Raw genomic sequence first — 24321 nt, 5'->3', positions numbered from 1 at the left:
CAATAAGGATTCGACTAAAGGAGAACTGTCATATTGATGAAGATGTCGTGCCAGTTCAAAGAACTCCGGGAGCAATTGGGAGGTGTGGTGACTGTGGATGGAAAAAGAATCGAAAAACGAAAAATTATCAATCGATCAATCAATCAATATTCTTTATGTCATCTGACTTTTACAAGTATTGAAATGCGACAAATACAATCTATGATTAGTAAAAACTATAAATACATAAAAACAGTTAACATAAAAACATACAAAATATAGACAAAAACATACACATTGTTAAAAAGATGCCTGCAAGTATTCCTCTAACGAATAGAAAGTGTTTACCAGAAGTAAGTCCTTAACTGTTCTCTTAAATACATAAATATTTGACTCTCTAACATAATTAGGTAATTTATTAAACAAACGAACGCATGTTGGGTAAGGACCCTTGCCCACAACGGTCAAGTGGTAGCCACTCATTAAGGAAACATCATAATTGCATCTATGTGACTTTACATAAACAACACAACTGAAAATATACAGCGAAATTACAGTTAAAATATTTAATTGTTTAAAAACTGGTCTACAGGAATCCAATCGCCTTCTAAACCTCATGGTACGAATAATTTTATTATAATAATATTTATAATTATCTTTGTTTGGAAAATGTAAATCTAATTTCCAATGACTGTAACAATATTCCAGCTTAATTTCATTATGATTTTTGTCATCTCTTACATTTTTTCATGATAAGTTAGTGAAATAATGTTTTATTTTTTTTAAGATAGTTCTTGAAGACTGATGTTATGTTCTCATTTTAAATTAATTGTAATTTATTTAGTAAAAAAGACACTAAATCAAACTTTGGACTATTTTTTGTGCTACGTAAATAAACATTTTAAATAAACAAAATATGTCAATAATAATAAATATCATTCAAAAAAACTACAAACAATAGATTAAAATTTAACCAAAACGCATCCAGAGGACTATTTTTATGAACGTGTACGACTACTGATATACAAAATTAAACTGCGAAACATCCCATACAATCGGTTAATGGTTAGCGGATAGAGGTAGTCAAAGTTTATTTATAGTAGTCTCAATTTTTGGTCTTAGTACCCACAAAAAAATGCTGACCACGCTACTGTTAGTAACTGACCAAGTAAAAATTAATATTAATTAAACATTTGACGTTAATCTACTCAAAACAACCTTTATTACAGAACAAATTTGTTTAGAGACATATTTATACTTAATTATCAAAATACACTGTTATCAAACCCTTTTACATATTAGTGAACGCCCAATACACCATCAACGTGTTTAACAATATTGACACTCAAACCATAATATCAGCGATTACAATCGTTGAGTACCCCACGCACTCAAAATTAATATCGTCTTTTCAAAATACTATTCACAACATCGTGCAGTCTATAAACAGATATTTGTTCATACAAAGATGCCATCGTACAGTGAGTGTTCCGTGATTTTATGGTTAATTTGAAACTGCATAATAATATATGATTTAATACAATGTTTGGTAAGTTAACGCTAATTAACATTTTTATAAATTTCACTATTAGTATAAAAAATTAAGCAAAACTTTTTATTTATTTTAGCTTTCCAAACAGAAATAAGTAGAAATATATTCAGATAATCAAATTTTATTAATACCGACGTTTTCTATACACATATACCTACATCGTTGGTTCATAGTTCAACACCATATTAGATAAATAAAAAAAACTTAATATTCTAAAAAACATTAATTTGTAATTATTGGTAATCGATATAAGAACACTATTTTTTCTGACATGTTTATAATTCAAGTTTATAATTAATTATTTATTATCTCATTGAATGTTATTGATCAGCTGATTATTTTTATTCTGTCAAACTTTACAGTGTTTTCTGTTCTTCTAAAAATTAGAGATTGTTGGGAAATGGATAATGGTTGAGAAAATTAAAATAAATATTACTGAAATAGAAAAATGGTATTCGATTTAATTTCGAAGCAGGGTATCCGCAAGAAGCTTATACGTATTTCAACTTCATTAGATCTCATCAGTGCGACATATGAATTTGCCCTGAATCGAAACCAAATCTCTCCCGCCATAGGAAAATAATTTTCTTTTCTGTCAACCAGAACTTTATTTCATCGTTTGTCCAGCTGCTTGAAGGAAATCTTGAGTGGTAGGATGCATTATCCAACACTATGATGAATGGTCGCTCCAATTTTTTTAACTAATTTTCTTTAAACCATTCTTCAAAAATATTTACATCGATATTTCCATGGTAATCACCTGTATTCTTTGTGGACGAAAAAATTAAACTAGCGTCAGGAATAAAACCCTCATCATTTCCCACATGAAGTATAATGTAGCGTTTACCATTACCGGAACGACTAGAAGAATAACATTTCGTGGTGCCATCTTGCCAGGATGATTTTGTTTCATCTAAAAATACAACTTGCCTCGAACTATCAGACGTTTTATTGTTCGTGTATTTTCTTAAAAAATGCCACCGTTTTGAAACAACATTAGAGAGTTCACACAAATCTTGTCTATTATTTGTCTTTTTATATCGAAAACCTAAATGTTTTAGCACTCTCCACAAACTTGATAAACTAATATCACACAGTTCCTTGTCTTTTATTTTTTGTAACACAGCACTAACTGTTACATGTTCTTTGGCTTTATACATATTATATATAATATTTTTAATTGCAAGTTTAATTGACTTTTGCAAATCTAAAGTTTTTGGATGTCGACGATTTCTCTTGCTGACTTTATTTATTTTATCCTCGCTCATGTTATTAATTCTTCGGAATGTCCTCTCTGAGATACAGCAAGCATCGCATGTGCGTTTCTGAACTGCCATAACAGATGTCAATGGTCCCATATTATTTTTTTCCAAATTGAAATAACTCTCGACTTTTAGAACTAAACGCCGTTCTTCTGGAGGTAACACTCTACGTTTCGACTGTATTTTATTTTCTTCCAAATTACTTATTTTTCTTTAAAGTATTGCTTCACTACACTACTATAAAAAATAGGTACTTATATACAACTATTACACCCTAAAAAGGACGAGGGATGTACAACAGACGAAACAATCGAACACAAATTATTTAACAGCAAATGCTAAACAAGCATAAACACTGCATTTATTGTGATTGCAAAAACAGTTCGCGTGTTTTAAATAAGATTTTTGCTGATTATGTATTTTGTTAAATTATTAAATAACACCAATACAACCCACCAGCATCAATTAATTTTTAACGATAAACAGAAGAGAAATATGATGACGTTTGAATTTGATCAATTTTGTCGATAACAGTGTCGTTACATTACATTTATACGAAATACATTTTTTAAACAAGTTTTTAAAGTGTGTATAAAGGAGATTAAAATTATTATGACATATGGTACTCCTTATTTTTCAAATAATATGTTCTTGTAAAGGCATAACTTTGATTATTGGGTAAACCTACATTATACCATATGTCAGAAGAAATTAAAAAAGAATTAACATGTAATAAATTCACTGTTTAAATAAATATTCCATACTCGTACTATTGCAATAAAATATTAAAACCAATAAACGATAACTTGTTGGGCAGTGCTGATTGAAACAACAGAGCAGTAAAATGTTATTTATAAAGGTAGTGTAAAATACATCGCCGCTTATCTGGTGCCCTAGTAATAAAGTTACCAGCATTTAATTGCAAAGCGGTCTTCTTAGGTGGGAAATATTTTATTAGGTAATTGTGTTACATATTGAACATTCTGTAACCATTTCACATATTTTTTTAGAGTGATAAAGTTATCATAGTTAACATCGCTTTCGCCCTGTTCATCATCATCCTCCTTTTCTTCCTCATTATTCTCTTCCTCATCCTCCCTTCGTTTTGATTTTCTGAGACATCATCTATCATATGGCTAATTCTCCGTCTTACTTGTATTTCTTCTTCGCGGTCACTGTCATCACTAGCAGTTCCTTCTCCGTTAAATATTTTATTGGAGGCATTTTACTCTGAAAATAAAAATGACACTTAGTCATTTTGGATACAATTGTGTCCATCAAATTTGAGATACACTTGTATATTTGAAAAAAGTCAAATTTCAATAAAATATATTCTCAAAATTAGTAAGAAGTAACACCACCACTACTTTCAACATTGCACTGAAATATAAACCGCGATTGACTTTTATTCAAACTGATATTTGAAGAAACAAGTACACTTACCTTTTACAAACAATGCAGTTGCCGCCATATTGCTTTTGACATTAATTTTCTTTTAAAATAAAACCATCCATACGCCATCTGGGTACAAAACGCAGAAGTATAATACTTATAGAATGTAAATTTCTTTAAACTGGTTTATTATACCCAACATGACCGAAAGAGTTAAAAACTTTTTATAAAAACAAATATAAAAAAAAGTATTTTCGATCAGTTTAATAACGGAGTATTGTGGTTTTAGTTAATTGAATATTTTAATGATTATAACAATTATTGTATATTGTATTAGCACTACACAAATTTTTTTCTACATAATTTACATTTTTTTATAAAATCTAATATTTAAAAATAATACTTACATATAAATACCAGCTCGTTAGAAAAAATAATTATTTTTCGCTTGTGAATACACAACACTAATTATTGTAATTATACAAAATAAACTTATTATCTATCTATCTATTAAATAATAGAGAATACAAAATATACGTCTTCTGTAGCCACGTGCACAGTGCAAACTTTATATTCTAACGTCTACATTAACAACTGCATTTATTATTATTTTCTCGAGATAGCCCGGATTAAAAAAACATCAAAATTGGCCCAGTACTTCCGGAGATATTGTAAAATTTTCAGAAGAATTTAATTTGAAGTTCCGATTTTACTTTTGAAAGCGACGATTTTATTCTCCCCACCTCTTTTCATATTTGGAATCATTTGAAACTCACACTTTTTAAACCGGTATTTATAATAATAAAATAAACTATTTTCAATTTTTAAAATAGTGATTCTCAAGTATAAGCATTGAATGTTATTGAACAAATGGTGACTTTCTGAAAAAAGGCTATCTCGGTCACAAATGGTCCTAGAACAACTTTTTTTTAATTGTGAAAAATTACCAGCCAAACAAATATAGAAATAAAAGAGGTTAGTCTTTGTATGTGGGTATATTTTATTTTATAAAAACCCTTAAAAGGGCAACATTACAAGCACGAACGTTTTCGGAACAACTGTTCCATCATCAGGTTAAAATGCCTAAAATAAGTATAAACCATTTAGTTACAACAAACGTGGTTTAAAATTTTGACTAAGGTTAAAAACAATAAAATGGTTATACTTACAGGTTAACATGCCTGAGCCACCAAAATATTTGGGTAAAAACCCTTTAAATTGAAAAATGTTACCGAAGAATGTACATGATGTTTATAATATTATATGATGTTTAATATTTTAATTAGATTTTACTTCAGGTAACATACACCCATGCTTAAGTGAGTTCCAGTGTCCGGAGAGTAAACCTCTTCAAACGGACTACGGTTGGCAACTGATTGATGAAATACTCATGAGCGGTGTCAGAAACAAAATGTCAATGAACCATGAAACAGTGTTAGTTAAACATTATATTACTACAGCCAAAAGATTAAAAAACTTTGATGATGTTAAAATGATAACAGTAATCCAGGTGTTGGAATTTAAAATTTCTCTATAATTATTTAATATTGGATGTAAAAGATGTAAATTACTGGTGTTGTTGAAGGTCATGTTTAAGAAGATGACGTATGTATTAGGCAGCTTATTTTACTCTTTATCGTATGGAGTGTGGTCTAAAAGGTGTAATTTGTGAAGAATTAGCTGAAATATATGGAAATGTCCTTTTATGTTGCTAACATCTAGGACAAGGAAGAATAATTAGTATATATTTGTAGCTAATGTAAGACTTTTTTAAGTAGATGAAATTGTTTAATACTGCCAGTATCGTAAAAATTTTTTTTTTAATATAAGTGAGTCCAATAGTTTGAGAAAAAAAATGATTGAAAATCTTCCGGCTGAAGGAATTAAAGTTATAATTTATGTGATTAAATTTAAAAATTTTTATGGAAAGACTGAGATCCTCAGAGACCTGGCAGGAATAACAGTAAATGGAATGACTAAAGAATAAAGGGGAGTGGGTTAAAGGGAAATGGATGAGTTAATCAACAAAATTAGAGATGATAGAGGTCCTTCATGCTTAAAGCATCTAGCACCCTGAACAAAATATATTTTGGTTGTGTTAAAATCTGATACATAAAAGTTTGAAATTTTATTTGTGAGTATGGTGTACTAAGTTGTTGACTAAGAGAGGGGGGAGCAATGGTTGATTAAAGGTTTAGGTAAAGTGGGAGAAAGTGAATTCTGATGAATTGCTGGATTGTGTTTAAATGTTTACTGAGTTTGGAACTAATGGGTGGATGGTAGATATATGAAAAGACAGAGAACTAGCAAAAGAAAAAAGAATGGACAGGAATATGGTGCAAACGTGAAGATTGTAAAATAATGAAATAGTGAGGTATAAAAGATATGATGTTAACAATAGGGGGCTGAAAAATTCTTTTGGAGGGAGTGTTGTGACAGTAGTGTAGAGAGAATGGTTGTTTATAAAAAAACAATAATTGTTGAGAAGGATTAAGGTGTTGACATTTATAGAGGAAAGACAGATGAAGAAGATGGGGTAAATTTGAGAAGTGTGGGTTATGAAAAGAGTTGTCGGTGTAAGGGTTGAAAGTCACGGTTGAAAGATACATGGCGATTAACGCAGTTGGGGCTTCTTTGCTTTTCCTTGACTATTTCCAAGTCTTCATATAAATCTAATTTTAGAAATTTTTTTTGGGGTATATTATGTAACAAAGAGACGTCTTCTGGTATGTTGAGGGTATGTTTATGTTGTGCAAGATGTTGTGAGAAGGTGGAAGTGTTCTCTTTTTTAGTGTGTTCTTGGGAACGGGAAGTTAGTGATCTACAGGTTCTACCTATATATGTAGCATCACAATCAGAGCACTGTAATTTGTAAACACCACTACGATCCATGTAGTTGATGCAATCTTTTGAATTGGTTAAACATTGTCCTAGATTGTTCAGGACTTTAAAAGAAATGTGGGTATTCTCAACAGATCTTTTTAGAATATATCTGATATCTCCAGAAAGACGTTCTTGAAGGTAAGGTAAGGAAGCATAATGAGGTTTAATGGTCAAGTCTCTGGGGAACGCAGCCTCTCTCAAAAGTTTGAGTTGTCTTTTATTAATAAGTTTGTTAATGAGGTTGGGGTCATACCCATTGTTGGATGCTATTTGTTTTAGAATATTGAGTTCTGTTTGGTAGTTAGATTGTGATAGTGGGATTGTTTCTAGGCGGTGAATATAACTATGGAAGGCTGCATATTTATGTGACATTGGGTGGTTGGAAGATAAAGGTATGATATGATCGGTTTGTGTAGGTTTCCTATAGATACTGAAATCGAAATGGTCGTTTAATCTGGTAATAGTAAGGTCGAGGAAATTAATTGATTGAGACGACTCTAGTTCCATGGTGAACTTTATATTTGGGTGGATTTGATTTATTTTGGAGAGTAATAGATCAGCTGAATTCGAGTTACCTGATATGAAGACTAAACAGTCATCAACATATCGAAACCAATGGAGAATTTCAGGATTTTTCATAATGTGTGTGGATTCTAAGTGATCCATAAATATATCAGCTAGGAGAGGGGAAAGGCAACTACCCATGGCTAAGCCATCAGGTTGTCTGTAAAATTTACTATTGAAAACAAAAAAGTCTTGAGCTAGACAAGTTTGTAATAATTGAATAATTGAGTTAGTGGTAGACATAGTGATAGAATTTGCTCGTAGAAGAGAGTGGACCAGATTAATAGTTTCTTGTTTGGGGACTGAAGTAAACAAATTGCTGACATCAAATGAAAGCATTGTGATGTTGGGATGAAGATTTATTTGTTGGAGATTGTTGACTAGATAAATTGTATTTTTGACTGAAAAGCGAGGGGTGAAGTTCGTCATATTGTTAATGAGATTCAATATGAATTTTGACAGGATAGAAACTGGAGTGTTTATAAAACTAACAACAGGACGAATGGGAATTCCCTCTTTGTGTATCTTAGGTAAACCATACAATCTGGGTGTTAATGGGTTGCTAGGTATTTTATAATATGGAGCATCATGTTCTGACAAAAATTCTGTGAAAAGTTTATTGGTAGCTTTGATTTTATTAATGAACTTTTTTGTTGGATCTTCGGGGAGTGGAGTGAAATTGTTATCTGAAAGAAATGTAGTGACCTTGTCGTTATATAACTTCTGATCAAGAATGACTAGACAATTGCCTTTGTCTGCTTTACTAATGATTAAATTATGGGATTTAATTTTGTTTTGAATAGACTTGAGGATATGGAGTTGGTCTTTTTGTTTTTTGTATGAAAATTGTGGAAAAGGAACGTTGAATGAGTAATTTTGAGAAGTAGAAGGTAGGTTGATGGATGATGAGTTGTGGGATGTGTTAGATGTGGTGTTGGTAGTAGAGATATTGAAAGAAGTAGAAGTTGATGGGAAATTTTTGTTTTTGAATTTGAAGATGGTTTTGTAGCAGGAGTTTCTAATTGAAGTTTTTTGGTTTAGAGGGACTGAGAGATTCTGTATGATAACATCTAGCTCAATGGAGAGACTCTGAAGGTCCTTTTCAGAAACCTTCCTCGGAATTGAGTATTTGAGACCTAGATTCAATAAGTCGAGTTCATTTTTATCAAAAGTTACGGAGGATAGATTTTTGAGCCTAGGGTGAAATTGAAAATTAGAAAATTTAGTTTTGTTCTTGTTACTGTTATTATTTTGTGAATTAGATGCATTATTAATGAGTTTATTGAGTTTAGATTTAAGTTTACTGAATTTAATAGAGGTTACACTGTCCATTTTGTCCTGAACATCATTCAAGAGGTTACTTAAGTTATCAAAACCTATGGATTCAAGTAAAAAGTCATATGTTACCTTAAGTTTACAGTTTAAAAAGTTAATTTTTTTTTTTTTAATATAAGTGAGTCCAATAGTTTGAGAAAAAAAAATGATTGAAAATCTTCCGGCTGAAGGAATTAAAGTTATAATTTATGTGATTAAATTTAAAAATTTTATGGAAAGACTGAGATCCTCAGAGACCTGGCAGGAATAACAGTAAATGGAATGACTAAAGAATAAAGGGGAGTGGGTTAAAGGGAAATGGATGAGTTAATCAACAAAATTAGAGATGATAGAGGTCCTTCATGCTTAAAGCATCTAGCACCCTGAACAAAATATATTTTGGTTGTGTTAAAATCTGATACATAAAAGTTTGAAATTTTATTTGTGAGTATGGTGTACTAAGTTGTTGACTAAGAGAGGGGGGAGCAATGGTTGATTAAAGGTTTAGGTAAAGTGGGAGAAAGTGAATTCTGATGAATTGCTGGATTGTGTTTAAATGTTTACTGAGTTTGGAACTAATGGGTGGATGGTAGATATATGAAAAGACAGAGAACTAGCAAAAGAAAAAAGAATGGACAGGAATATGGTGCAAACGTGAAGATTGTAAAATAATGAAATAGTGAGGTATAAAAGATATGATGTTAACAATAGGGGGCTGAAAAATTCTTTTGGAGGGAGTGTTGTGACAGTAGTGTAGAGAGAATGGTTGTTTTTAAAAAAACAATAATTGTTGAGAAGGATTAAGGTGTTGACATTTATAGAGGAAAGACAGATGAAGAAGATGGGGTAAATTTGAGAAGTGTGGGTTATGAAAAGAGTTGTCGGTGTAAGGGTTGAAAGTCACGGTTGAAAGATACATGGCGATTAACGCAGTTGGGGCTTCTTTGCTTTTCCTTGACTATTTCCAAGTCTTCATATAAATCTAATTTTAGAAAATTTTTTTGGGGTATATTATGTAACAAAGAGACGTCTTCTGGTATGTTGAGGGTATAAACATATGTTTATATGTTTTATAAACACTCCAGTTTCTATCCTGTCAAAATTCATATTGAATCTCATTAACAATATGACGAACTTCACCCCTCGCTTTTCAGTCAAAAATACAATTTATCTAGTCAACAATCTCCAACAAATAAATCTTCATCCCAACATCACAATGCTTTCATTTGATGTCAGCAATTTGTTTACTTCAGTCCCCAAACAAGAAACTATTAATCTGGTCCACTCTCTTCTACGAGCAAATTCTATCACTATGTCTACCACTAACTCAATTATTCAATTATTACAAACTTGTCTAGCTCAAGACTTTTTTGTTTTCAATAGTAAATTTTACAGACAACCTGATGGCTTAGCCATGGGTAGTTGCCTTTCCCCTCTCCTAGCTGATATATTTATGGATCACTTAGAATCCACACACATTATGAAAAATCCTGAAATTCTCCATTGGTTTCGATATGTTGATGACTGTTTAGTCTTCATATCAGGTAACTCGAATTCAGCTGATCTATTACTCTCCAAAATAAATCAAATCCACCCAAATATAAAGTTCACCATGGAACTAGAGTCGTCTCAATCAATTAATTTCCTCGACCTTACTATTACCAGATTAAACGACCATTTCGATTTCAGTATCTATAGGAAACCTACACAAACCGATCATATCATACCTTTATCTTCCAACCACCCAATGTCACATAAATATGCAGCCTTCCATAGTTATATTCACCGCCTAGAAACAATCCCACTATCACAATCTAACTACCAAACAGAACTCAATATTCTAAAACAAATAGCATCCAACAATGGGTATGACCCCAACCTCATTAACAAACTTATTAATAAAAGACAACTCAAACTTTTGAGAGAGGCTGCGTTCCCCAGAGACTTGACCATTAAACCTCATTATGCTTCCTTACCTTACCTTCAAGAACGTCTTTCTGGAGATATCAGATATATTCTAAAAAGATCTGTTGAGAATACCCACATTTCTTTTAAAGTCCTGAACAATCTAGGACAATGTTTAACCAATTCAAAAGATTGCATCAACTACATGGATCGTAGTGGTGTTTACAAATTACAGTGCTCTGATTGTGATGCTACATATATAGGTAGAACCTGTAGATCACTAACTTCCCGTTCCCAAGAACACACTAAAAAAGAGAACACTTCCACCTTCTCACAACATCTTGCACAACATAAACATACCCTCAACATACCAGAAGACGTCTCTTTGTTACATAATATACCCCAAAAAAAATTTCTAAAATTAGATTTATATGAAGACTTGGAAATAGTCAAGGAAAAGCAAAGAAGCCCCAACTGCGTTAATCGCCATGTATCTTTCAACCGTGACTTTCAACCCTTACACCGACAACTCTTTTCATAACCCACACTTCTCAAATTTACCCCATCTTCTTCATCTGTCTTTCCTCTATAAATGTCAACACCTTAATCCTTCTCAACAATTATTGTTTTTTTATAAACAACCATTCTCTCTACACTACTGTCACAACACTCCCTCCAAAAGAATTTTTCAGCCCCCTATTGTTAACATCATATCTTTTATACCTCACTATTTCATTATTTTACAATCTTCACGTTTGCACCATATTCCTGTCCATTCTTTTTTCTTTTGCTAGTTCTCTGTCTTTTCATATATCTACCATCCACCCATTAGTTCCAAACTCAGTAAACATTTAAACACAATCCAGCAATTCATCAGAATTCACTTTCTCCCACTTTACCTAAACCTTTAATCAACCATTGCTCCCCCCTCTCTTAGTCAACAACTTAGTACACCATACTCACAAATAAAATTTCAAACTTTTATGTATCAGATTTTAACACAACCAAAATATATTTTGTTCAGGGTGCTAGATGCTTTAAGCATGAAGGACCTCTATCATCTCTAATTTTGTTGATTAACTCATCCATTTCCCTTTAACCCACTCCCCTTTATTCTTTAGTCATTCCATTTACTGTTATTCCTGCCAGGTCTCTGAGGATCTCAGTCTCTCCATAAAATTTTTAAATTTAATCACATAAATTATAACTTTAATTCCTTCAGCCGGAAGATTTTCAATCATTTTTTTTTCTCAAACTATTGGACTCACTTATATTAAAAAAAAAAAAAATTTTACGATACTAGCAGTATTAAACAATTTCATCTACTTAAAAAAGTCTTACATTAGCTACAAATATATACTAATTATTCTTCCTTGTCCTAGATGTTAGCAACATAAAAGGACATTTCCATATATTTCAGCTAATTCTTCACAAATTACACCTTTTAGACCACACTCCATACGATAAAGAGTAAAATAAGCTGCCTAATACATACGTCATCTTCTTAAACATGACCTTCAACAACACCAGTAATTTACATCTTTTACATCCAATATTAAATAATTATAGAGAAATTTTAAATTCCAACACCTGGATTACTGTTATCATTTTAACATCATCAAAGTTTTTTAATCTTTTGGCTGTAGTAATATAATGTTTAACTAACACTGTTTCATGGTTCATTGACATTTTGTTTCTGACACCGCTCATGAGTATTTCATCAATCAGTTGCCAACCGTAGTCCGTTTGAAGAGGTTTACTCTCCGGACACTGGAACTCACTTAAGCATGGGTGTATGTTACCTGAAGTAAAATCTAATTAAAATATTAAACATCATATAATATTATAAACATCATGTACATTCTTCGGTAACATTTTTCAATTTAAAGGGTTTTTACCCAAATATTTTGGTGGCTCAGGCATGTTAACCTGTAAGTATAACCATTTTATTGTTTTTAACCTTAGTCAAAATTTTAAACCACGTTTGTTGTAACTAAATGGTTTATACTTATTTTAGGCATTTTAACCTGATGATGGAACAGTTGTTCCGAAAACGTTCGTGCTTGTAATGTTGCCCTTTTAAGGGTTTTTATAAAATAAAATATACCCACATACAAAGACTAACCTCTTTTGTTATACGTGGTATACAGCCAGCTACAGGAATTAATTTCCTTGTGGATTTTTTTAAATATAGAAATGGCATTATTTCATATTTATTTCCCGCAAAGTTATTAACGAAAAACTTTATAAACAAAGTAAGCCATTATTTAAAGTAAATTTTAAGTGGTTATAGTTTTGAAAATGGTATTTCAACTTACATATCTTGAAAATATAGATAAAAACAAACAAAATTAGATTTTTTTAAATGTTCTAAGGTGACGAAAGCAACCGCGTTTTTCATTATCAAATAAACAACTTTCTGATAAACAATTGGAAGCCATACTGCCAGCTATAACTGGACGTAGGTAAATCCATATTTTCGTATCAAAACTTTAATTTTTGAAAGGATTCGTTCTAAAACGAATTACTTTACTTTTTAAAAGTTTTTGCAGTTCTTAGCAATTGTTTAAATAAATTCTCAACCAAATTTAATTTAGAAGGTTTCAAATAATGAAGAACTATTAAAAAAATTAAAAATAGTGACTTAACAATGACGCCGTTATTTTAAACTAATGATTTTGACACAAATCCCTATTTTTATACAAAAACTTAAATGTTTTCAAGGATTGTCGGTAATGTTTGCTTTAAAATCAATGTTTTAACAATGACGCCGTTATTTTCAACTGATACTTTTGAGGTAAATCTATATTTTCATATTAAAACTTTAATTTTTTAAAGGATTCGTTCTGAAACGATTTACTTTACTTTTTACATGTATTAGAATTTTATTTGACTGGCATATTATTGCACTTCTTTATAACTCGAATATAAAATCTCGTACAGTATCAAATTGATATAAAATGAAGGTATAAAAAGGTTTACATATTCGGGTTACATCACAGAATGTTTCCGGAGTAAAAAACCCATTATCAGTGTTTTGTTACCTGAAATAAGTATTTCCACTTAATTTAAAGCAAACGTAAAGGTAACATTTTGACTAAGGTTGAATGTGGTTAAATATTCGGCGCACATGAGTTAAGTTACTAAATATCTGGGTAAAATTACCAGCCAAACAAATATAGAAATGGCATTATTTCATATTTATTTCCCGCAAAGTTATTAACGAAAAACTTTATATACAAAGTAGGCCATTATTTAAAGTAAATTTTAGGGGGTTATAGTTTTGAAAATGGTATTTCAAATATACATATCTTGAAAATATAGATAAAAACGAACAAAATTAGATTTTTTTAAATGTTCTAAGGGGACGAAAACCTGAGCTTATAAAATACGGATCAAAAAAATTACACCGGATGATACAATGGATATTTCAGAAAGCCATAAATGGAGAACAGCTCCCAAAGGAATGGATGGAGGCATATATGACATCTATATTTAAGAAAGGAGATAGAAAACTATGCGAAAACTACAGAGGAATAAGCGTGATATCATCAATGGAAAGATTATATGGGAAGATACTGCGAGAAAAGATAGAGCAAGCGATAAAAGGTAAAATCGGGGAAGATCAGGCAGGCTTCACGGCAGAAAGATCATGCATAGACCACATATACACACTGGAACAACTGTTGGAAAAGAAAAAAGCAAAAAATAGAGAATACATTTGGCATTTGTGGACCTGAGAAAGGCGTATGACTCTGTACCAAGGTCAGAGCTATGGGAGGCAATGTACAAATTAGAAACACAGACGGAACTCATAGAAGCTACAAAAGCTCTGTATAAAGAAAATAAAGTGTCCATTAAAATGGAAACAAGAATCATAGGAGACTTCACCACAACAAAAGGGCTCCTGCAGGGTTGTTCCACATCTCCAACCCTATTCAAAATATACTTAGAGAAAGCCTTGACTACATGGAAAAGAAAATGTGAAGGCATGGGAGTACCGGTACGGAACGAATACCTATATACGTTAAGCTTTGCAGACGATCAAGTAGTGATTGCACAAGACCAAGACGACCTACATGATGAAGAAACTACAAGAAGAATATACCAAGGCTGGCCTAGATATTAACCTCGCGAAAACAGAGTACCTATCTACAAGTGAAGAAGACATAGAAGATCTACAGATTGATGACAACGTAACAATCAAAGGAAAGGATAAATTCAAATACTTGGAGTTTATAATCACGAAAAAGGCAATAACAGAGGAAAAAATTACACAAAGATTAGGACAAACAAGAACAGCTATCCGACAACTTAACTCCGTATGATCCGTAAAATAGACACCTAAATATGAAGACAAAAACACTGGGGTTGAAATAGGATCATAAATAAGAAAAACAGCAATAAGATAGTAGCAACAGAGATGGAATGCCTGCGAAGATGCTGCAGAGTAACAAGAATGGATAGGAGAAGTAATGACGAAATAAAGCAAAGAACATCACTAGAAACAGACATATTAACATATATAGAACAAAAAAGACTAAAGTGGTATGGACATGTAAGAAGAACTAGCGACAGCAGAATGGATAATGAGAATAACCGAGTGGAGCCCCATAGGAAGCAGGAAAAGAGGACGACCCCGAAAATCCTGGAGGAACGAAGTAGACGACGCCACGAGTAAGAGAGGCCTAAACGATGGAGAATGGAACAACAGAGATGGAAACGGTTGAGCGAGGGAATGCAGTGAATACTGTAGAATCCCTGAATGTATATATATATATATATATATATATATATTCATTCATTCACTCCGTGCACATCCATTCACTCCGTAAGTATACACTATACAACTGATTTGCTTAGCGGCTTGGACGTATATGTTTAGATATGTCTAATATTGTTCTGAAGCTATTTTCTTGTGACATTTTAAATTAATTACTATTTAAATGGGAATAAGCCACAATTAAAGGTTAAAATACGTTTATTGACGTTTCAATTTCCACTTCGGAAATCGTTCTCAAAATACAAACATTAGTTGTAATGTTTGTATTTTGAGAACGATTTCCGAAGTGGAAATTGAAACGTCAATAAACGTATTTTAACCTTTAATTGTGGCTTATTCCCATTTAAATAGTAATTAGATATGTCTATTTTCCTTATCACAGCTGACCATTCAGTTTGTGCATCAGGTAACGAAATGGCTGCATCTCAGAGTTACGACCTTTACGCTAAGTAAAATGAGATATGGTAAATTTGCTTAGGATTCCATGACTTTTTTTAGATACGTCTTTGTTAATAAGTGATTTTGAAGTACTTTGACTTGAGATATGGCTTTTTTGCTTGGTATATAGATGAGGAAGTTGTTTAAAAATATCATGCCACCAACATCTCATTTTCAAAAAAATTAAGAAACGTCCTTTTTGCTTAGGAGGGCAGTATGGCAACTAATTAAAATGACAGTTTTTGAACGGATGTATGAAGAAATTGGATTCAGATGGCCCAAAATCGGACTAAGTGGAAAAGCATGCGAGAGGCCTATGTTCAGCAGTGGACGTTAGAAGCTAGTTGATGATGATGATGATGAAGAAAGCAGTCAATGTAAGTTATAGTATATGTTAATATTTAACTTTGTTAAATGCCTTGTTGTAATCAAGAAAACAGACATATAGCACATGCAGGTAAACATCCATACATATTTGTTTCAATATTTCAAGGGAAATTTCAATATTTCAAAACAAAACCTCGCTGTCTGGCTCTAGTTTTCTGAAAATCCTTTGATGTATGATTTTCAAGACTATCTTTAGAGTCCGGGTCATTAAGCTGATAGTACTATGGCCACTGGCAACATTCTTATGAAATGATGTTGGTATTATATATGGTGTTGTACAAGTCTTTTGGTATCTTTATTTAATCTTTTATGCTGATTTTAATGATTTCTGCTGGTACTCGTTACGACCTGTAGCTTTTATTCTTTTCTTATTTTACCGCATGCATGACTTCTTCTTTTGTTATGCTTGGCCTAGCTTTTCTACTATTGGATAGTTCTTCCATTTGCCTCTCATATTTAAATAATTTCTTTATGTAAGGTTTCCATTTTTGAAGAAGAAGCTGAAGAGATTCTGTCGGAAAACCTAAAAGTTATGGAAAGATACTTTTAAAAATGCCCCTAACGCATTTAAAACCGTAGCAACCTGCTTTCACCTAAACAACAGTTTGGCTTCAAGAACACTTAACGTTCTCTTTCATAATACACGATTCAACCAGAATAAATATCCAAAATACTTAGACGTGACTTTAGACAGAACCGAGACAGTTGCCGAGAAGCTAAAACCCTAAATAATATAATTTAGGCGTTCTTAGGTGCACACTTAGGTATCTTGTTTACTCTAGTAAATAAATTAAAAAGAAAAGTACTTTAAAAGTTTGTAAAGCATTTAATTCCTAGTAGAGCGCTTTCGGTTTACAAAGCCTTCTTCAGAGCTGTGGCCAAATAGTCAAATTTGATATAAAAATTCGATATATTGTTACGAACATGCATTCGAAGTAGCCCATATAACGGTTGCATCTAGAACTGACGAGAAGCTTCCAGAGATGTATCGAGCGCGGGAGAGATCGACCCGTCAAACAGATGAATTAGAGGTGGACTACTCCAGATTATTCTAGTACATAATAACTTTTATACATAAGTAGCTCAGTTATAAGCTAAGTTCAGTTGATAAGATATTTTCGTGCTGTAAACTTATAAATAAATATAAATATATAAATTAAGAACCGCTCGTTTTATTTAAAAATGGTACAATATATTCAATAAATATCAGAAAGAGTTTTAAATGCCTCATAAATGTATAGTTTTCTATCGCTGGACATCCTCGATGAGAATGTTTTAATTAATTTTTTTTTCCTATTTCACTAGGCCGTAATCCTATTTATTTAAACAACACCCATATAGAATGGCATGTCCACAAATAGTTGTATTTTGTTAAGTCCTTTAAAAAAGTTATTTAAGTATTAGATGAATGTCCCACAAAAATTATTATTCTGAGCATACCGATTCGTTTATTGAACAATATTTTTAGCAAACTTATCAAAAAACTATAAATTAAAGTAACCTAAAGATTCATTCTATTCGATCAGTGATCAGCAGTAGTATCAGTGACTCGAGCAGTCGAACAGTACGGACGTGCTCAAGAAAGAAGCGTGCTTAGGTGGGGGCGACTGACCTATTGTCAACGGAGCTTTTCAGCTCCCGGTGGGTAAGACACCGAGTGTGGCATAGGCACTTGTCCTACATATTAGCGAAAAGCGGATCTGTTTTTATAGCGTTATAATAGCTATAATAGCTTCGCGTTTGCGAAGAATTCGGGATCACCTCAGTGTGTCGTCAGGGATGACACTGTAAGGCCTTGACATTTGACAAGGTCGGACAGAAACGGCCCCTGCTCCTGAGGTGTGAGAAACAGGAAGAGGATCCCTCACTGTGAATACAGGGAGTAAACTACCGCGAGGTACCTGGGACGGCACCCAGTAAGCCGTACTGACAGCGGTCAGTCGGTGGAAAAAAAAACAGAGTCGTCTAAGTAGAATTTTCTTATATCTTATGAACTATTTGTTCACTGCCTTACGGCAATGTGAGTGATATTCCCCCCCCCCCCAGAAAGTGTTGTTACGCAGGTGACAACACAAGAAGAAGAAGAGGATGATTTAGCCAAATCATCAAACCCCCCTGTCGATCGGATAGCCAAGCGGGCTGGGCGGCTGGCTTCTCCTTCGCTTCAATGCGAGAGATGTCAGTTCAAATCCCCGGCTCGGTGAAAACAAAAAGGCTAACGCAGTAGTTTAAAATTCTAAAATGAATCTGCGGCTTAGTCTAGAATATGCTGGTATCTGATCGGCCTATGGTGGAGCAGTACGGCAAGAGATAAGGGCTTGCGGCTAGGTGATACTCCTCCATAGATCCCTACCGGAAGGGCGTGGAACGCCTAAATACCGGGTATATATATATATATCAAACCCCCCTGTTGCCAGCTCGATCGAGCTATATAATAAATTTATTAAATCGACTACTCCCGTGATCGATGACATAGAAATTGTGATATATCTTCTGACGATGACTCCTACCTGCCCGAGTCGGAGGAAGAAAAAAGGAGCGAAATCGACACCGATGACGATGTTAAAATACGATGGACGCCATCGACGAAGAGCCGAGCCCAGCTGCAGAATCGCGCGAAGCCCCGCCCCCAACTGTAGTAGAGACACCACCCGTCGTGGACAATGTTTTCAAAAAATGAAGCCGAGCCCGAAATCGGCAAGAAAATGAAAAGGCTAAGGCCCAAAGAAGACTTTCCGGAAGACGAAGAAGTAAAGAAAAAGGCCAGAGAAATGGCGGAAAGGGAAAAGGCCAATGAGCTTTTAAGGTCGGTCAATGTACTAACGGAACAGATCAAATCCCTAAAAGAAGAAAGCCGTATCCGCGAGGAAAAGGCGAATAAGCAAATTCAAGACCTTCTCGCTCAACTGAGCTGAGAAACGAAAATAAGGAAAAGGACAAGGAGATACAAAAACTATTACAATATATAATGGCATTAACAGTAGCCAAAGAAAAAGAAGAAGCAATAATGGATATCGACCCGTGGAAAGCCTCCCTCGAAAGCGACGTCGAGAAACTGGTGGAACTAGGACTCAGTTCACCTCCCCCGCAAAGCCATCCGGTAGCAAGGGCAAGCCTAAAGAGCCGGAAAGAATCATTACAACCAAAGAACCTGCAGGTTGGACACAAGTCCAAAACAAAAAAGGAAAAAAGACAGGCACCACTACTGAGAAATCAGACAGTAGTGTGAAAACAAAAATAAGCATCACCGAAAAGCAGACGCAGATAATAAATCAGCGGAAAGAAAACGAATTTAACAAGGCTGCGAAAGAGGCTCATTAAAGAAGCCAGACAAAGAAATCTGCCCAAAATAACTTGAGCAAAAATAGCCAAGTTGAAAAAGAAAACGACGTACCAAAAACAAGCGAGGAACCTATAGTAAAAGAGCCAATAGTAAAAGAGCCGAAACCACCGGCGATAATCCTAAAAACTGTAGGAGAACACCAAAAAATCCTGCAGAGAGCAGCCAACCAAGGCATAATATCAGTTCATAAGTTTGCACGATCAGGCAGATCGATTGTTATTAACACAAAAACAAGAAAAGATTACCTAGGAATGGTACACATCCTAGAAGAACACACTCCAAAAGTAGAATTCATCGCATATCCCATACATAGCGATAAACTAAAAAGAGTCATTATAAAAGGGCTATCTGCTACTACTAGCACAGTAGCAATTAAAGACGAACTATACAATAAAGGAATAGAAGCAACAAGGGTGATTAATATGATCTCCAAAAAAGCTGATAAAAAAGTACTGCCACATTTCATCGTCACCCTCAAAGAGGAAGACGTTGCAAAAATTAAAAAAATATCTGATATATGCTACATGCGCATCTATGTGGAGGATGAATTCAAAATCACAAAAGACACCCTACAGTGTTATAACTGTCAAGGGTTCTACCACAGCTCAAAGGCTTGCCTTTGCGGATCCAGACGTGTAAAATGCGGAGAAAACCACATCAGTAACGACTGTGAGAAAAGCCGGGAAACCGACCCCAAATGTGCAAACTGTGGTGAAGAGCACAGAGCAAATTATAGAGGATGCTCTAAGGCCCCCAAAAATAAAACACCTACCCCAACAAGACCGGTAGGAAGACCCATAAACAGCGCTCCAATCAACAAAGCAGTCAGTTACTCACAGGCAGCAAAAAATCCGCTGAAACCACCAGAGAAGCTCCAGCACAACCACAAGAAGTGTAGGTACAGGACGCAGCTACCCTCATCGCAAACTTCCATACAGAGTATAATAACAAAATGATGGAAATGATGTCCATGATGGACAAAGCAACAAAAATGATGACTGCATTTGTAGAAGTTGCCCGAAAATGTTAGTAAACCAAAACGAAGATCTACGCATTGGGTCATGGAATTCCGGCGGAATATTCAAAAAGATTAACCTTCTGGATAAAATAATAAACAGATTAGAGCTCGATATCGTAGTCCTTCAAGAAACCAAACTAGTGAAAAGGAAAAAAACAAAATTTCCAGGCTATGATATCTATAGAACGGATCATAGAGCATTATCAGGAGGAACAGCTATATTAGTCAAAAAGAGACTCGAACACGAGCACATCCCAACACCAGACGGACTGGTGACAATGGAAGCCACAATTATCCGACTTAAGGCCAACAACGAGTCACTAAAAATAGTGTCAGCTTACGTTAGACCACATGATCCGATTTTCAACGAAGATTTGAGCCTAATACTAAACTCAGAAGAGCCAACTATAATTATTGGAGACCTAAATGCTAGATCTCCCAATTGGTTTGACAGGACGACCAACCGAAACGGAAGATATCTCTGCAACCATCTCGAGAACAGACCGAACACATATGTCATCGGACCAACAGAACCGACATGTTTCCATGGAGAACTCCCTACGTACCTCGACATTGCAATCCTACACAACGAGGGTCAACAATACGAGATACACTCTCTAAATGAAGGCGATTCGACACATAACCTAATCGTCCTGACCCTGGGCGCAATAGAATTGAACTATTTGCAGCCCCACAACAGAAAGAAAATAAGTTGGCCAAACTTCAGAAGAATTGTGAGCGAGAACATCGGTAACATCCCAACAATTAATAATATTACAGAACTAGAAGATAGTGTAATAAAACTAGAACAAGCAATAAACAATGCTATCGATGCCAGCTCCAAAACCGAAACAATCACAAGACAAAAAGGAAGATTCAGGGATATAAGTATAGAACTTCAAAACCTAATCAAAGAGAAAAACCGGAAAAGAAGAAGAGCCTACCGCGCAAGAACGGTAAAAGACAAAAGGATTGCAAATGAGCTAGACAGGGAAGTGAAAAAACAACTTCAAAATCATAGAAACGAAAGCTGGGACTCCGAAAGGACAAGAAACCCATACCTCACCTACACGAAGTAAACGGGATTGTCCATACGGAAATCGACAAAGCCAATGTCATGAAGGACGAACTAGAAAGGGCGTGTAGAAACAACGAACACCCCGACGATGACATAGACATTGAAGAAGAGGTAGAAAGAACAGCGAGAAGACTTAGAAGGAAAAAGGGCAGAAGAGGTATTACACATACATCCCCCGAAGAAATAAAGGAACTTATAAAAATGACAAATGCCAAAAAAGCCCCAGGACCCGACAACATCACAAATAGGGCGCTGAAAAATCTACCAACAAAAGCTATTGTTTATATCACTAACATAATAAACAACATGCTAAAACTACGATATTTCCAGATAGGTGCAAAGAGGCACACGTAATAATGATTGCAAAACCTGGTAAAAACGGCACATTTCCGCAAAATTACAGACCTATCAGCTTGTTATCATCTATAAGCAAGATAGCAGAAAGAGTCATACTAAAAAGACTCACTGAAGAATCACAAATGCTAGGAACCATACCAGAGGCTCAATTCGGGTTCAGAAGCGAACACTCCTGTGGTACTACGACTTACAGAATTTATCACCAAAGGATTTAATAAAAAAATGTACATAGCTACAGCTTTTCTGGACGTCAGCAAAGTCTTCGACAGAGTCTGGCACCATGGACTCATCTATAAAATGAACGAATTTGGTTACAGTGAGGCGATGACATGCCTCCTTGTGTCATATCTTGCCAACAGAAGGTTCAGAGTTCGAATAGGGGCAACCCTATCTGAAATCGGGATCCTGGAGGCTGGTGTGCCTCAGGGAGCGGTGCTGTCGCCGTACCTGTACACCATCTGTACTGCCGACACGCCAAAAGAGCCAGGCTCTCTGTTGAGTCTTTAGGCTGACAACACAGCAATAGCTGTTAGCTGGAGAAACCCGGATCATGCAGCTAATTATCTACAAAGAGCACTAAACAGATTCCAAAGATGGTGCATAAAATGGAAAATAGCCCTAAATCCAGACAAAACACAGGCTGTAATGTTTAGTCACAGAAGAAGTGTACCAAATCGCGAAATCACAATCGAAAACACCCCAGTAGACTGGACCAACCAGGCTAAATACCTAGGGGTACATCTAGACAAGAAGCTAACGTTCACTGGGCACATCAATCAGCAAATACACAAAGCCAAAGCGTTGAAAAGTCAGCTCTCAACACTTATAGGAAGGAAAATTAAACTACGATTTAAAACCAAAATCAGGGTTGCGAATAGTATTATCCTGCCAGTCCTAACATATGCATCCGCAGCGTGGGGACACACCTGTAAAACAAACAGGAAAAAGATACAGACCACTCAGAATCAAATAGTCAAGATGCCCTTAAGATACCAAGGTACGTACCCTTGAGATACGTATATAGAGATTCAGGATAAACAAGAATCCTACGCACGCTAGACAAGAGAGCATATGAAATTTTCAACGGACTAAGAAACCACCCAAGCAAAATATTAAGAGAGCTGACTAACTACAATGAAAACATAAGGACGGTACACAGAAGACCAAAACAACATGTGCTTTCTGATTAAATAACGTAAATTCATATTGATATATTCATACTTTTCATTAAACCGTTTAACGTAAATTTATCTTATATAGCAAATATAGAAGGGGCCCGTCAGGCCTTCTATATACCGCTCCGCGGACTAGGCCCTTAAGGCAGATCGAATGAAAGATCTACTTGCGAAATCCAAGCACTGAGGTCATGTGCGGCATACATGGGCTTGGTGGCCGGTCCCCTGTCGGATGCTCAACCGGCAAGGAGAACAAAATTTATTTTGCCAAATCGGCGGCTGAGTGACCGAGCACACACTCTTTACCGGACATAGAGTCGTCAGCTCGGGCTGATGGCTCTATGATCGGAACACACGCTCTTTTTCTTTTTTTTTTTTTAGGGACTCAAGTCCCGACGTATAGCTAGAGTAAAATCAATAGAGTCAGTAAAGTAAATAGGGAGAAAAAATCCTAGATGTGGCTACCCCTAGAGTTAGGTGGCATAATCACATTCACTAAAAACCGAGGATGTCCTATTACCCAGGGCATCTTAATTAAACTTCAGATCATAAGCCTCCTCACGTAAGTCACACGATGAGGAGGGGTGGTAGAAAAGCTTGGGGGTCAGATAGGTACCACTTCGACTAGCTAAGTGTGACCGGTTTGATCTTCGGACATGTGGATCCCATTCTTACATTGGTATACACATGTTCCTAGGGGCAGGGTTGATCACTGCGTGTGTGTGTGTGTGTGTGTCATTCTATTATTTGGAAATCGTTTCAGTCGTAGACCAATAAAAGGAAAATTTAGACGATTCGCTTTAGCAAAACTGGTCCCAACAACAGTTTTTTCGTGATGGAGGCGGAGCTTGAGAAGCGGTACTTGAAAAAACACGACTATCGGAGGATTGG

At 34.7% G+C, this 24321-nt stretch overlaps 1 protein-coding gene across 1 annotated transcript in view; it reads left to right on the top strand.

The window, feature by feature from the left end:
• The first annotated feature begins 1376 nt into the window (after positions 1-1376).
• Positions 1377-24321, top strand: part of LOC140448045 (chitooligosaccharidolytic beta-N-acetylglucosaminidase-like) — a 75389-nt gene continuing 52444 nt past the window's right edge. Inside the window, exon 1 of the mRNA XM_072541090.1 lies at positions 1377-1528. Within this exon, the coding sequence (XP_072397191.1) occupies positions 1522-1528 (7 nt within the window). The 5' untranslated portion in view covers positions 1377-1521. The remainder of the gene's footprint in view (positions 1529-24321) is intronic.

Source organism: Diabrotica undecimpunctata, chromosome 8 (assembly GCF_040954645.1).
Source record: "Diabrotica undecimpunctata isolate CICGRU chromosome 8, icDiaUnde3, whole genome shotgun sequence".
Lineage (NCBI taxonomy): Eukaryota > Metazoa > Arthropoda > Insecta > Coleoptera > Chrysomelidae > Diabrotica > Diabrotica undecimpunctata.
This window is presented reverse-complemented; position numbering and strand designations above follow the sequence as displayed.